The 16829-nt window shown below is 46.0% G+C and overlaps 1 protein-coding gene across 1 annotated transcript in view; it reads left to right on the forward strand.

Moving 5' to 3' along the window:
* LOC147668822 (semaphorin-3B-like) overlaps nt 1-16829 on the forward strand; it is a 233109-nt gene that overhangs the window by 99715 nt on the left and 116565 nt on the right. Inside the window, exons 3-4 of the mRNA XM_086948429.1 lie at nt 8764-8921; nt 14551-14613. Coding sequence (XP_086804555.1) covers nt 8764-8921; nt 14551-14613 — 221 coding nt within the window. The remainder of the gene's footprint in view (nt 1-8763; nt 8922-14550; nt 14614-16829) is intronic.

Raw genomic sequence — 16829 nt, forward strand, 5'->3', positions numbered from 1 at the left:
CTTGCTAAATGTAGTGCTGTGCACTACTAGATGTGGTGATGTGTTCTCCTCACTGCAACAGTTCCTTGCTAAGTGTGGTGTGGTGCTGCACATTGTGTGTTGGTGTTCACAGTCGGTGGTGGTATGCTCTGTGTGGTGCTGCTGCCCTGCTGACTTCAGAGCTGCCCTGCTCAGTGGTGGTCTGTGCTGTTGGCTGCTTGCTGTGCTCTGCTCATCTGTACAGTGCCACGTGCACTCAGATGGCCTGCGTTGCTGCCTGTGGTGCTATGCGTGCTCGATGATGCGGCCAGAGACCCCTCTGCCCCGGAACTGCCCCGGGATTCCCCAACAATGGCGCATTCATTATTTTTTTTTACTCTTCGCCTCCCCAATGGCCAGTTCATTAGGCCGTGGGTCTGATAATTGCCCCTATAATGGGGCTTTATTGGGCTGCGCCCCCTGCTGTACTGCTGAGAGATTAATGCCCCACTGTTGTCTTTGGCTGTATTGTGCTCGTGAAATTATGGGTGGGGGGCGCTTTGTGTCTCAGAGGGGGCTGCAAAGGAATGGGCGGTGGTCGAAGCCGTTGACCTAAAAAGACAAAGGAGGTCAAAAGGAAAGTAATTATCAAAGAGTGGGGAGGTCACAAGAAGGTGGAGGGGGCCAAGAGTGGGGTGCAAGGAAAAGGGCACATAGTGGCAGGCAGAAGGGGATTTAAGAAACCGGAAGCAAGAACAGAAAGTCCTCTGTTACAAGACTGTCTGCAAATCAAGGGAACAGAAAACAAGGCCCGGATTTACAAACATTTTGTTATTTTTCTAACTAACCCGACGCAAAGTGTTCGGTGGGGTTTACAATCCAACGCAATCGCAATATGTGTTGGATTGTAACCCAAAGCGATGCAAAGCTGAGAAACGTGCTGCCGTGCATTACTTTGCATCAAGGGAGACTCCATTGATGGCGCTTGGGCGTTCCCATGCAATCACCCATGGGTTTTGACGCAAATCCCTATCTACAAAGAAGCCCCTTCTTGAGACAGGTATTACAAGGAGAAAGGGTTTCATTTCTCCTTTATGCCCACTCTGGACCTGTGCTGGATTGTACAGCACGCACGCAAAGTGGGAACCCATGAAATCATAGCTTTTGAACTGGAAGGGATCTCTTCCAGTACAAAGTTTGCCACAATGCGGACAGCCCAGCGCTAGGGCACAAGGGTGTCTGCTTTGGCGCATGGCTGCCAAAAGTGCATCAGAGCAGGGGGAGAGCGTAACAGCACCATATGTCTTTAGGGATGGTGCACAGGGGGAGAGCGAAACAGCACCATATCTCTTTAGGGATGGTGCACAGGGGGAGAGCGAAACAGCACCGTATCTCTTCAGGGATGGTGCACAGGGGGAGAGCGAAACAGCACCGTATCTCTTCAGGGATGGTGCACAGGGGGAGAGCGAGACAGCACTGTATCTCTTCAGGGATGGTGCGCAGGGGGAGAGCGAAACATCACCATATCTCTTTAGGGATGGTGCGTAGGGGGAGAGCGAAACATCACCGTATCTCTTCAGGGATGGTGCACAGGGGGAGAGCGAAACATCACCGTATCTCTTCAGGGATGGTGCACAGGGGGAGAGCGAAACAGCAAAACAGCACCATATCTCTTTAGGGATGGTGCGTAGGGGGAGAGCGAAACATCACCGTGTCTCTTCAGAGATGGTGCGTAGGGGGAGAGCGAAACAGCAAAACAGCACCATATCTCTTTAGGGATGGTGCGTAGGGGGAGAGCGAAACATCACCGTATCTCTTCAGGGATGGTGCGCAGGGGGAGAGCGAAACATCACCGTATCTCTTCAGGGATGGTGCGTAGGGGGAGAGCGAAACAGCAAAACAGCACCATATCTCTTTAGGGATGGTGCGTAGGGGGAGAGCGAAACAGCACCGTATCTCTTCAGGGACGGTGCTGTTCTTCTCTCTCCCATTCTCGCAGCACAGCTACTTGACTTGTTGCCCTACATTGAGTAACTTCCCTTTAAATCTGGGACCAGGACTTTAAGTGGGATGAGAAAGTTGGGGGTCCCTTACAGGGGTGCGGTAAAAATAAGAGACTATATGACTCCTTTCCAAGATTAAGGACCTATGAAATTAAGGGCGTGACATAAAACATGTAAACGAAACACATGTCCTACTTATAGTGTGCCACTTGACCTGTCTTTGGATGCCTCTCTGAGAATTTAATGAACGTGTGCCTAAAAAAAAGCTTGTTGGCCTTGTGAATGCTTGTTGTATTCATGTATTGTATTGTATTGTGTTCATGTATTCTGAACACCTGTATGACCCATCGACAGTCACTGTGAGAAACATGTGCTGCCTTCAGCCTCAGTGACAGATCTCTGAATCTTAGCCTATGGCAAGCAGTACTCAAAGTCTTAACTGTCCTAGACACAGAGGTGCAACACAGTTCTGTTTGCACTATACGAGAATAGTATGTTGAATGAAAAACACTACAGAAACACAACATCCTGGAAAAATAGCGAATACTCTTGAGGAATGCAGGGTTATTTAAAGTTTGTGAAATGTAAACAGGAACCAATGGACTGAGGTGGTTTACTTTTATGCTTTTTACAGTTATTATCCAGAAATTGATCAGTGTTTTTACCTTTAAATGCATTAATATAGGGTCCCGGAGGGACCGTTTCAAAGTAAATTTGTAATTGCTGCAGCTCTGAGACCTGGATGGACCCACCCCACTTAAAGTCCTGTGTAACATGATGGAGATGATGATGGGTGCCAGGAGAAAAATATATATGGTGTGGAGAGATCATAGGGCAATGCAGGGCAGGGGTGCCGAGTTACTGGAGGGCATTTTTGTAGCAGTGCAGCAGTTTTGAAAGCACATGATGTAAAGTTCCTTGTATATCTAGTAGTTTTCAGACAACAATAAAAGTATCAAGATAACTCTGGTGATTAATGTACCTGCTGGAGATAGATTGAATTTTGTCTAGTGGCAGTTTTGACTCCTGTAAGGTAGCACAGAGGGTTAATATGCCTGCTGCTACGGGCGTGTACCATGCTGATCACAGAACAGTATTTTATGTGCATTGCTTAGTGGGTTACTGCTTTTGCCACAGAGACTCTTTTGTCACTGTGCAGTTCAGAAGTTACAATCATAATCTAGCACAGTGAGCTGTGAAGTGTCATCAAAGAGCTACATGTAAACTACATGGTACATGTTAGAAAATCATTTTTTCTTTGAGTCTTTTATTATCCTAATGTTGGGTAGAAAGAAATTCTTATTAGTAATGCCGACCCTAACCACTGTTACATTCTGAATCCTGAGTGTGTGCTTCTCCACACCAGGCATTCTTAAAAAATGCCTACCAGTATGGGTGACATGTGAATCTTACACCTTATATTCCCCTTTGTCTTTCTATACACTGATTTAAACGCATAATATTCATTGTGTCTGTATTTGTGTTTTATATAAAGTGCTCTGCCACACTACACTGGTATGAGAGGTGCTATAAAACAAATCAATCAATCAATCAATCATGACATTTGCATAGCGCGCTACTCACCCGGAAGGGTCTCAAGGCGCTAGGGGAGAGGGGTACGTTACTGCTCGAAAAGCCAGGTCTTGAGTTGCTTCCTGAAGGAGAGGTGGTCCTGGGTTAGCCGAAGGTGGGTGGGGAGGGAGTTCCATGTCTTGGCTGCCAGGTAGGAGAAGGATCTTCCTCCGGCGGTGGCTCTGCGGATGCGTGGGACGGCGGCGAGGGCGAGGCTGGTCGACCGTAGCTGGTGGGTGGGCGTGTAAAAGGTCAGGCGGTTGTTGAGGTACTTGGGGCCCAAGTCGTGGAGAGCCTTGTGTGCTTGGGTGAGGAGTCTGAACGTGATCCTCTTGCTGACGGGGAGCCAGTGCAGGTCTCTCAGGTGTCCGGAGATGTGTTTGTGGCGGGGGATGTCCAGGACGAGTCGTGCAGAGGCAAATGAAATACGTGTGAGGGAGGGGCTATGGAGAGATGAGAGGCTGTTGGAAGGTGATAGTGAGGGAATCATTGAAGAGACCCAGCAAAGATTAATGCATCCCGGTGCACCCAGAGGTCACCATTTACTGTGCTTTAAAAGCGAATACAATTCAATATATAATGAAAAATGTGTTATACAATGCACCATTTCCCCCAAATTTTCTGGTGGGGAGAACCCCCTTCCCCAAACCCTCCTTGCAGTGGCCTGGATTTCTTTGCAGTGTGCAGGGGCTGGTCTGACAAAATGTGCCAGGGCTGCTTTGGGTTTCCAGGCCGGCCCTGCTGATACCTGGTCTCGGTTCACGAAAGCAGCATCGGGAGCAGAAAGTAAGCAGGATTCGTAGAAACCATTTCCAGTTGTGTTGTCACTGTGTCGTGGGCCCTAGTGTCGGCCCTAGTGCAAGGAATGGAATGAGCCCCATGGCTGCTTTTTGAGTTATAAAATGAGGCAATAATTAGTTTCCAGGGTACCTCTCAGGTACCCTGGACGCTGATCAGGATACCTGCTGTCTCATAGAAGCTAGGCCTCTTCCCCCTTCGGTTTCTGTGATCTCCACACCTTTCCCTTCCACCAATCTTTCAGCAGCGGCAGCAGGTCGAGGTTAATGGGAAGCCATTGGTGGGACAAGGGGCTGAACTCTGTGACGTGACAGGCGCGTCAAAGACTTCTGTGATGTCACTTCCGCTACCCCTCTCATTTTGGTTAATTGGCATCCGTGACTAAGGGCCATATGTATCAAGGCTAAATGGGTTCGCAAACGCCAAAATTCACAGAATTCCGGCGTTTGCGAACCCATTTTCGCTAAATGGTATGTATGAAACATATTTGATGCAAAATAAGGAATCGCTAAATTTGCCATTCCTTATTTTGTGATTGCATTTAAGGAATTGCAAATTTAGCGATTCCTTAAATGCAATGTATCAAGGAAAAAAACATTCCAAAATGCCATTAAAGAATCGCAAATTACCACCAACTTCTAGTTGGTGGTAAGTTGCGAATTCTTTTAAGAACGCATTTTTTTAAAACTCAAAAGGTGCCATGTGACGCTCATACATGCCCTTAGGGCATGTATGTGCGCCATATGCGCAGACATGTCATTTTCAGGGGTGCAGCAGGGTGTTCTTGAGACAGCCCTGCACCCTTGAAAATATTCACAATTTGCGATTAGCAAACTGCGATTCGCAATTTCCCCTTCATTCCTATGGGCCTCATGGCCCATAGAAATGAATAGGAAATTATTCCTTAATTGCGATTAGCAACTTGCTAATCGCAATTATGGAATTTTAAGGAATCTCTAAAAAGAAGCGATTTTCTACATACATACCATTTTGCGGTTTCTAAATAGCGATTCCTTAAAAATCGCTATTTAGGAATCGCAAAACGGAATGTTGATTCATATGGCCCTTAGTAAGATAGCGTTGGAGCAAAAGAAGTGACAGAGTAAAAAAAAACAAGCATTGGGGAGTGAGTGGGCATTAGACCGAGAGAAAGGGATGGAGTGACAAAAAGGGGGAGAGGAACGAAGATGAAGAGATTGGAGGGGGTGGAGTGAGAAGAGGATGCTTGGGAGCAGTGTTGCAGGTAGACGAAATGGAAATGAAGATAAGCCGATAATAATTGTTTTTCAAAGCTTTGGACCCGAGCCAGGCCTGATGCAGCGTCGGAGGAGTGTACAGGTCTGTGGGAGAAAAAGCTGCAGCCCTTAGGTACAAGGCACGTAAGCAGCGCTGATTGCGAGGTTCATGCCCGTACTTATAGATTAAAACACGTATGTCCTGGCTCTCAGAGATAACAGTCAGTACACGCGGGTCGGATGTTTTGAGTTCTTTGTGAATTGACAAGGGAACGGCCTGACTCGGAGTCACCATCAAACACTAGAAACTGTTTTACTTGCCGTCTAGAGACGAGAGGACAAGCGATGAACTGGGTAATTTGATAGAATCAAAAGTGTGAAGAGAAAGTCCTTGCCTTGCAGACGCGGTTGTTCATGTTACTGGAAGAGTTTTTTTGTGGGTATCCTTGAATTGGACAAACATCATTGGATGTGGATGACGAGGCTTCCCTTAAAGAGTAACCAAGATGTTTGAGGCCCATTTAAAAATTCTACTTTTAAAATATCTGCCTTTTGCGTGCCCATTCTTAACTTTTTTTTAAAACGTCCTAAATATTTTTTCTAGTAACTCAATCCACACCTTTTTGTGCATTTTAAAAAAAATAAAAAAACATGGAAACATTTTAAAAAAAAATAAAAAAACATGGAAACATTGAATATTCTCATCATGATGTTTGGCTAAATTATTTTGCCACTTAAAAATAACGAGTAGCATGTTTTTCTGTTTTTGGTTGAAAGCTGTCTGATGCTTTGGCAGTTGGGTTATGTAAGCAAAGCCAGACGTCTGATGAAATGTTTTACATCTTTTACATATTTCATGATTGTGAGTATCATTTGGGCCCTTATTGTGAGTGGCCACTTAATTTAGATGCAACAGGAGTTGCCGACACCATCAGAATCACAACATCCATGGTAACTCCAATGATCCATGGTATTTCACTCAGAGACTCCACTTCCTGAAAGCAGGGGGTGTGTCTGAGTGAAACACCAATGCAAAATAAGGAATAACCTAGGAATCAGGAGAAAAATTACCAGTAGTCCAGTAATTCCTCATTTCAGACTACCCCCTCAGGATTCAACATGCAATCCCCAGTTACTCCAAAACACTGATGACCCCAGAATTGGTAACTTTTTGAACCAGTGGGGAGGGGGCTGGCTTGATGCTGAAAGTTGCCAGTTATAAATCGGAAAAATAATCAGCAGCTGCCGGTGCATGTAAGTGCGGCGGGGTGGGGAGCGATGTCGACAGATGACGGAATAGGGAAAATTAAATTAAAAAAACCATTCCGTCGTCTGTCGACATCCCCCTCCAACTAGGCCTCACCGCACTTACCTGCACCAGCCGCTCCTGACAACGATGCCCCTCATGCACACATGCAGACTTACAGTGATATCTCTCGAGATCCCATGCAAATTTATTGGGATCCCCCCCCCATGGTCTAATGCTGGCTATCAGTCCTCACCCTCTCGTATCTTTATGCAGATGATATTGCTGTACTTATGCACCCTACGCAGGTTTACAGTGATGTCCCTCGTGTATGCCAGACAGATTTACAGTGATGTCTCATGTCCCGCATGCAGACTAATTGTATTGTATTGTAATTTCATTTAAATAGCGCTTTCTATCCCTGATGAGACATAGCAGCGCTTTATCGGCGAGTAGCATGCTACTCCGGAACCCATAAAGGATTAGTGGTGAATTAGAATAGTGAAATATGAAAGTCATTTGAGTGGTGGATATGCTAGTCAGTTATTTGGATTGAGAAGGATAGTGGAGGGATTGAAGAAGGAAAACGGTTTGCATTTATATAGCACTTGCTACCCCTGATGGGATGGTGATGCGCTTTTTCGGCGAGTAGCACGCTACTCTGGAACCCATAAAGGATTAGTGGTGAATTTGTATAGTGAAATATGAAAGTAATTTGAGTGGTGGATATGTTAGTCAGTTATTTGGATTGAGAAGGAAGCGGGAAGAGTCTAGAAATGTTTTTTTTTTAAGTTTATAGCCGTAGGAGGGGTTTAGGCTGAGTAAAAGGAAGGTGGAGGGGAGTTAGTGTAGAGAAATATCAAATTAAATTCAGTGGTGGACATGTTATTCTTTTTATTTTTGGATTGAAAAGGAATAGTGGAGGATTAGAAGAGAGAAGGAGGGATAGAAGAGGGAAGGGTCTCAAATCTTTATTTTATTTTTTAGTTCATAGTCTCTAAAGTACCCCATGCAAAATGTCTGCTCATAATTATGCGTAGACATATGTGATGTCCCTCCTGCACACTTTCATACCCCCAGTGATGTCTCTCAAGTACCGTAGCAGACTTCCAGTAATTTCCCTCATGTATCCTTGCAGACTTACATTCATGTCCTTGAAGTACACATGCCGACTTACAGTGATGTCCCTCATGTACCCAGCAGGCTTGTATTGAACTCCCTCCATTACTCATACAGAGCTACAGTGATGTCCCTCATGTATCCTGCAGACTTCCAATAATATCACTCACGTACTCTTGCTGACTCATAGAAATGTCCTTCTTGCATCTTATCCAGATTTACAAGGATGCCCCATGTGTGCTCCCTGTATCCTCACAGTGACGTCCCCCATGCATCCATGTATATTTCCAGTAATGTCCCTCGTGTACACTTGCAGACTTACATTGATGTCCTTCAAGTACCCATCCATTTACAGAGATGTCCCTCAAGTACCCATCCATCTACATTGATATCCCTCAACAACCCATCCACACACAGTGATGTCCCTCAAGTACCCATCCATCTACATTGATGTCCCTCAAGTACCCATCCATCTACATTGATGTCCCTCAAGTACCCATCCATTTACAGTGATGTTCCTCATGTACCCATACAGATGTCCTGTGATGTCTCTCCACTAACATGAAGAGATACAGTGATGTCCCTCATGTCTCCTGCAGACCTCTAGATATGTCTTTCTTGTATCACATCTTGATTTACAACAATGCCCCCTGTACGCTCCATCTAGACTCGCAGTGATGTCGCTCACGTACCCATCCTTATTTAAAATAATGTTCCTCAAGTACTCTACACAAGCTTATACTGTTGTTGTGCTATGTAGATTGAAAGTGACAATCGTCTTATGTATACATATCGGGACTTACATTTATGTCTCTCTTGTATCACTATGCAGACTTGCAGTCCTTCCCGGGGCTGAGGACGTATGAGTTGGAGCGGTCTTGCTGCTACGATGCTCTGCTACTGGATGAGGAGCGTGGACGGCTCTTTGTGGGTGCGAAAAACTACCTGGCCTCCCTGAGCCTGGAGAACATTAGCAAGCAGGACCAGAAGGTGAGATGCCCCCTGCATCCCCTTAATGATCCCTGCACCACACAAATGGATCTTTTAGGGTCTGTCCCTGGGTGCCGTCATAATTAAGGCTCCCTGGCTTCCGTTTTTACTGTTTTTTTACAAATAAATACAGACAGAAAGCCTTTTATTTTCCTGTCTGTATTTATTTGTATATGTTGAGAAAAACTGAAATTAGGTTGTTTTTGAGTGATTCTAAATGCTCTCATGTCACGACTGCCGGGTCAATAGACGTGTGGATTGTCAAGTAAGGGAGGTAAAAAGAAATACATTTTAGTAATGAGGTTTAAACAGCAGTCGATATGCACAAAGTTGTTACTAAACTGCATGTTTTCATATAAATACTTCGACTTGTCATCTGTAGGTGTTCATACCACTGGAACCTGTTAGGCATTCAAGTAAGAGTGTATATTTATTGGGTCAGTAAAAGTGGAAATGTACCAGATTCAGCTTTATTTTTTAGAAAACCCCAAAATATATGTGGCTAAACACAAATAAAATTACCAAAAAAATAAATATAGATAAATACAGACGGAAATGTCAAAAAATAAATACCATAAAACCGTGAGCCCTAATCATAATGTGTACTATCTCCAAGCCAGGTGACTCAGGATTCAACACCTACACACAGGATTTGCTATGCTGTCTCCATGCTGGGAAATTTCAGGGTTCTACTTCAAGTCTCTGGATTTGGTGTACTATTTAAAGGCCGTGGAAGACTGGCGGTCTGCCCCCTAGTCTCATTAGTTTATCTATAGCCCTCAAATCTCTGGTCCTGGCCCTTGCCTAGTCATTTGCTGTAGTATGTGACCTCTAGTCCCTTGATTTCCTGTACTAGAGACGTAACCGGACAAGAACTGCTGGTAATCTTGACCATGTTCTGCTAGCACCAGGACGTACAGGATTCTGCCATAGGGGATGTGGTCTGGAGAGCGATGTGTGGAGCCTAGATGACTCTAGCTCTCCCCACGCTTCACACAATGCGCACATTCCACCTGTCATGTATGAAAAGCCCCGGCATCTCTCGCCATGGGAAACAGCAGGATGGGGTCGAGGGGCGGCCGGGAGGCTTTGTTCTGCCCCGCATGGACCTCTGAGCATCTCAGATCCTTCTATCAGCCTCTCCAATCCCTAACCCCCCACGCCACACCCGCGACCTACCATGAAATTACATTTAATGAAACATACGCCCACCTGGGGAACCATTAATAAGAGAATGGTTTGAATCTATTTGTAGTTAGAGAGGTTGGATTTTACTACTGGGGAAATACTCCTGTGGTTGTATGTGGGCACGCGTTTCTAATGGTTTGAGAGACACACCGGTGCATGTAAGTGGGGACGGAGTGTTTTTTTTTACAAACTGTGTTACCTTTTTTCACCTGTGTAGCCCACCTGGGCCGATATAGGTGGGCCTCTGCTTAGTGATTAAATATCCACCTCCTATCTGTGCAGACTTTCTTTTGGATGTTGCGCACAAGGCCCACAATGCCATCTGACTCTGGTCTCCCCAGACAAAAAATGCTGAAAGATTAAGTAAGCATTGCCTACTTAGATCAGCACAGTATACCTTACCCATACCAGGGCCACTGGAATTATATGAACTTGTGGCCGCAGTATTCTCCACATAATTATAGATTTGCTGCATTTGCCACATAATCCATCTTCTGCTGCACAAACTCAGATTTCAACAAAAATAAGTTTTGTTTCCAGCTCAAACAGATCAAAAGTTTCAAAAAGCGCAGCCCCTCAGGTGGCCACGCAGTGAAACCCCCTTCGCAAAGATAGACTGGTCACCTTTCTGTTGGTTATTTCTAAATGTCGGTGTCAAAGAAGTACCTATGATGCAAAACCTTTGCCTGGAAAGTGTTAACATATTACAAAGCCAAAATAATTAATATCAACACAAAATGTGCCACATTACGATGCATAATTGCCCTTTTCTTGATGCACAATGTAGTCAACCCTACTGCATAATTTGTTCCTCCTTTGTCACATAATTCAAGTGGCTCTGCCCTTATCTTGATTAGCTGTTTGTGCGTATCTTGGTTAGATGTTTGCGCACTGGACTTTAGATTAATTGGGGCAGTCTATTTTCAGAGCTATATGGGTGAGAACCTTCATAGAAATAAAAGGGTGAGTGTTGGTGGTCAAGTTTGGACTTCTTTGGGGGAGTTGGTATCTTTAAGCCCAAGCGGGCTCACTGGTGTTGCTGGACATGATATGGTGGCATTGGCAGAGCTGAATGCTTGGGAGGAACTTAGTCATGGCACACAGGCGGTGGTTTGGATGGACTTAGTCATGGCACACAGTTGGTGGTGCTCATGAGGAATGAGTTCCATTTGAAGAGCTGTGTGGGGAATAGCTAATGGGCTAGCATGCGACTATGGGTATGGTTTCCATAGGACGTGTTTTTTGTGTGAGTTAGTGTGGTTAGAGTGTGTGTGTGTGTGTGTGTGTGTGTGTGTGCGTGTGCATACGTGTGTGTGTGCATGCACACATATGTGCTTTTATGGAGGACATAAGGGCAGTCGTGAAGTAGAGGGGACTGCTGATTAGTATTAAGTTGCATTAACTTAGCAGTGTTGGGTCCCAGAGGTAAAGCAGCATGGGTTGAATCAGAGCCCTATAGAGGTGTGTGTGGCATGTGGTGCTCTGTGATAGGGAGTATACTGAAAGAAGGAACTGCGTAGACGGGGCATGTAATGGATCACATGTGGTGCTGCAGTTGAGGATCGCAGTATATTGACAGAGGTGTGTGCTCGCTGTGTTTGTATGCTGTGTGCTTGTAAAAAGTTGTTGCGGTCAGTGATGAGAAGGAGAGGCCTGATGATCAGATTTAAGTTGCTTTAATAGAGCAGCGTTGGACTCCGCTGCTAGAAAAGCATTGGTTGAATCTGATCCCGGGGTGTGTGTGTGTGTGCTTTCATTTGACTGCTTGTGTGTGTCATGTGGTTGGACAGTGATGGACAAGCAGAGGATGACATATCAGGTTTAAATGTGTTAACAGAGCAGCGTTGACCCCAGTGCTTTTAGAGAATGGCTTGGGTCTGATACTCATAAACATGCCTTGGGCGCAGAGCATGTGGTGCTCTGTGATGGAGAGCACACTGAAAGAAGAACATTCATGTCTGTGGCAAGTAGTGCTGCAGGTGAGGGTCACGGTGCATTTACAGAGGTGTGCATGTGCTGGCGTGCCTGTATCTGTATCTGAAAAACTGAGGGCAATCATATCTGCAAGGCAGCTGCTGATCAGGATTAAGTTGTACGAACAGCATTGTGTGCATGTGTGTGCCAGCATTTGGCGACATGTGTGTGTTATTTGGCCGGACAGTGACGAACTGTTGATCAGGATTAAACTGCGTTAGAGTATTGTGCGCATGTGTGTGCCTGCATTAAACTGCATGTGTGTGTCATGCGACCTGACTGTGACAGGCTGTTAATCAAGATTAAATTCCATTAACAGAGCATCGTGTGCATGAGTGTGCCTGCATTAAACTGCATGTGTTTGTTATGTGGCTGGACCGTGACGGACTGTTGATCAGGATTACATTGCATTAACAGAGCATTGTGTGCATGTGTGTGCTTGCATTTAGCTACATGTGTGTTTTATGTGACCTGACAGTGGTGGACTGTTAATCAGGATTAAACTACACTAACAGAGAATCGTGTGCATGTGTGTGCCTGCATTAAACTGCATGTGTGCGTTATGTGGCCGGACAGTGACGGACTGTTGATCAGGATTAAACTGCATTAACAGAAAATTGTGTGCATATGTGTGCCTGCATTAAACTGCATGTGTGTGTTATGTGGCCGGATAGTGACGGACTGTTGATCAGGATTAAACTGCATTAACAGAGCATCGTGTGCATGTGTGTGCCTGCATTAAACTGCATGTGTGTGTTATGTGAGCGGACAGTGACGGACTGTTGATCAGGATTAAACTGCATTAACAGAAAATTGTGTGCATATGTGTGCCTGCATTAAACTGCATGTGTGTGTTATGTGGCCGGATAGTGACGGACTGTTGATCAGGATTAAACTGCATTAACAGAGCATCGTGTGCATGTGTGTGCCTGCATTAAACTGCATGTGTGTGTTATGTGAGCGGACAGTGACGGACTGTTGATCAGGATTAAACTGCATTAACAGAGCATCGTGTGCATGTGTGTGCCTGCATTAAACTGCATGTGTGTATTATGTGAGCGGACAGTGACGGACTGTTGATCAGGATTAAACTGCATTAACAGAAAATTGTGTGCATGTGTGTGCCTGCATTAAACTGCATGTGTGTGTTATGTGGCCGGATAGTGACGGACTGTTGATCAGGATTAAACTGCATTAACAGAGCATCGTGTGCATGTGTGTGCCTGCATTAAACTGCATGTGTGTGTTATGTGAGCGGACAGTGACGGACTGTTGATCAGGATTAAACTGCATTAACAGAAAATTGTGTGCATGTGTGTGCCTGCATTAAACTGCATGTGTGTGTTTTGTGGCCGGATAGTGACGGACTGTTGATCAGGATTAAACTGCATTAACAGAGCATCGTGTGCATGTGTGTGCCTGCATTAAACTGCATGTGTGTGTTATGTGAGCGGACAGTGAAAGACTGTTAATCAGGATTAAACTGCATTAACAGAGAATCATGTGTGTGCCTGCATTAACCTGCATGTGTGTGTTATGTGGGGTGACAGTGATGGATTCTTGATCAGGATTAAACTGCATTAACAGAGCATCACCATCAAGTGCATGTGTGTGCCTGTATTAAACTGCATGTGTGTGTCTGTATTTGGCTGCATGTGTGCGTTATGTGGCTGGGCAGTGATGTACTGTTGACCAGGATTAAAATGCATTAACAGAGCACTGTGTGCCTGCATTAAACTGCATGTGTGTGTTATGTGGCCGGACAGTGACGGACTGCATTAACAGAGCATTGTTTGCATGTGTGTGCATGCATTAGGCTGCATGTGTGCGTTATGTGAGCAGACAATGACATACTGTTAATCAGGATTAAACCGCATTAACAGAGCATCATGTGCATCTGTGTGTCTGCATTAAACTGCATGTGTGTGTTATGTGGCCGGACAGTGACGGACTGCATTAACAGAGCATTGTTTGCATGTGTGTGCATGCATTAGGCTGCATGTGTGCGTTATGTGAGCAGACAATGACATACTGTTAATCCGGATTAAACCGCATTAACAGAGCATCATGTGCATCTGTGTGTCTGCATTAAACTGCGTGTGTGTGTTATGTGGCCGGACAGTGACGGACTGTTGATCAAGATTACATTGCATTTACAGAGCCTCGTGTGCATGTGCTTGCTTGCAATTGGTTGTGTCCATGTGTTATGTGACTGGACAGTGATGTGCTGTTCACCGGGATTAAACTGCATTAACAGAGCTATGTCGGGCCCCAGTGCTAGAAAAGCATGGGCTGGGTGAGACCCTCATAGAGGTGTAGTGGGCGCGCGGCATGTGGTGCTCTGTGTTTGCTTTATGAGCCTTCAGCATCGCTAACAATGGACGCAAATAGTTTCGAAGAAAAGTTGAGCCCAGCTGCTTTGTCATCTGCCCTCATGGGCTCTCTCTGTCTCTCTGTCTCCTTGCAGGTTCATTGGCCAGCTCCGGTGGAGTGGAGAGAAGAATGCAACTGGGCCGGGAAAGACATCAATGTGCGTGAGCTCCCGATTTCTGCGCAGTCAGCTGTGTCCGGGGGGCTGTCTGGTTGCCACGGAGCGAGTGATTGAAATGTCGGCTGCTTTGTACCTGAGCAAAGCCTGTGATAACGGATGAGTTTTCATTCTCTGGCAACTCCCGCAAGTATTTCCATTAATATTACTTCCCCGGGGCGAATGCAAGGGCATCTTCCAGGCCAAGGTAGCTGGGCGGGGCCCTGTGGCCTTTTCTGGCCACACCTTCATCTCTGAGAGGTCGTGGCATAATCAGAGAGGTCATGGCCGGATCTGTGAGAGCCCATGGGAGAAGCAGGATGATGTGGAAAACTCTCTGAGAAACTGTGGCAGAATCAGAGATGCCATGGAAGAATCTCTGAGAGGCCATGGCAGAATCAGAGATGCCATGGAAGAATCTCTGTGAGGCCATGGCGGAATCAGAGATGCCATGGAAGAATCTCTGAGAGGCCATGGCAGAATCAGAGATGCCATGGAAGAATCTCTGTGAGGCCATGGCGGAATCAGAGATGCCATGGAAGAATCTCTGTGAGGCCATGGCGGAATCAGAGATGCCATGGAAGAATCTCTGTGAGGCCATGGCGGAATCAGAGATGCCATGGAAGAATCTCTGTGAGGCCATGGCAGAATCAGAGATGCCCTGGAAGAATCTCTGTGAGGCCATGGCAGAATCAGAGATGCCCTGGAAGAATCTCTGTGAGGCCATGGCAGGATCAGAGATGCCATGGAAGAATCTCTGTGAGGCCATGGCGGAATCAGAGATGCCATGGAAGAATCTCTGTGAGGCCATGGCGGAATCAGAGATGCCCTGGAAGAATCTCTGTGAGGCCATGGCAGAATCAGAGATGCCCTGGAAGAATCTCTGTGAGGCCATGGCAGAATCAGAGATGCCCTGGAAGAATCTCTGTGAGGCCATGGCAGAATCAGAGATGCCCTGGAAGAATCTCTGTGAGGCCATGGCAGAATCAGAGATGCCATGGAAAAATCTCTGAGAGGCCATGGCAGAATCAGAGATGCCATGGAAAAATCTCTGAAAGACTGGCAGAATCTGTCATGTCCAAGAGACCCTGGCAGAATCTGAGATACTGAGGACGAATATCTAAGAGACCCTTGCAGAATCTGAGATGCTGAGGACGAATCTCTAAGAGACCCTGGCAGAATCTGAGATGCTGAGGACGAATCTCTAAGAGACCCTGGCAGAATCTGAGATGCTGCGGACGAATCTCTAAGAGACCATGGCAGAATCTAAGATGCTGCTGACGAATCTCTAAGAGACCCTGGCAGAATCTGAGATGCTGCCGACGAATCTCTAAGAGACCATGGCAGAATCTGAGATGCTGCGGACGAATCTCTAAGAGACCCTGGCAGAATCTGAGATGCTGCGGACAAATCTCTAAGAGACCATGGCAGAATCTGAGATGCTGCGGATGAATCTCTAAGAGACCCTGGCAGAATCTAAGATGCTGCGGACGAATCTCTAAGAGACCCTGGCAGAATCTGAGATGCTGCCGACGAATCTCTAAGAGACCATGGCAGAATCTGAGATGCTGCGGATGAATCTCTAAGAGACCCTGGTGGAATCTGAGATGCTGCAGACGAATCTCTAAGAGACCCTGGCAGAATCTAAGATGCTGCGGACGAATCTCTAAGAGACCCTGGCAGAATCTAAGATGCTGCGGACGTATCTCTAAGAGACCCTGGCAGAATCTAAGATGCTGCGGACGTATCTCTAAGAGACCCTGGTAGAATCTGAGATGCTGCGGACGAATCTCTAAGAGACCCTGGCAGAATCTAAGATGCTGCGGACGAATCTCTAAGAGACCCTGGTAGAATCTGAGATGCTGCGGACGTATCTCCAAGAGACCCTGGCAGAATCTAAGATGCTGCGGACGTATCTCTAAGAGACCCTGGTAGAATCTGAGATGCTGCGGACGTATCTCCAAGAGACCCTGGCAGAATCTAAGATGCTGCGGACGTATCTCTAAGAGACCCTGGCAGAATCTAAGATGCTGGGGACGAATCTCTAAGAGACCCTGGCAGAATCTAAGATGCTGCGGACGTATCTCTAAGAGACCCTGGCAGAATCTAAGATGCTGCGGACGTATCTCTAAGAGACCCTGGTAGAATCTGAGATGCTGCGGACAAATCTCTAAGAGACCCTGGCAGAATCTAAGATGCTGCGGACGAATCTCTAAGAG

Source organism: Lissotriton vulgaris, unplaced genomic scaffold (assembly GCF_964263255.1).
Source record: "Lissotriton vulgaris unplaced genomic scaffold, aLisVul1.2 SCAFFOLD_437, whole genome shotgun sequence".
Lineage (NCBI taxonomy): Eukaryota > Metazoa > Chordata > Amphibia > Caudata > Salamandridae > Lissotriton > Lissotriton vulgaris.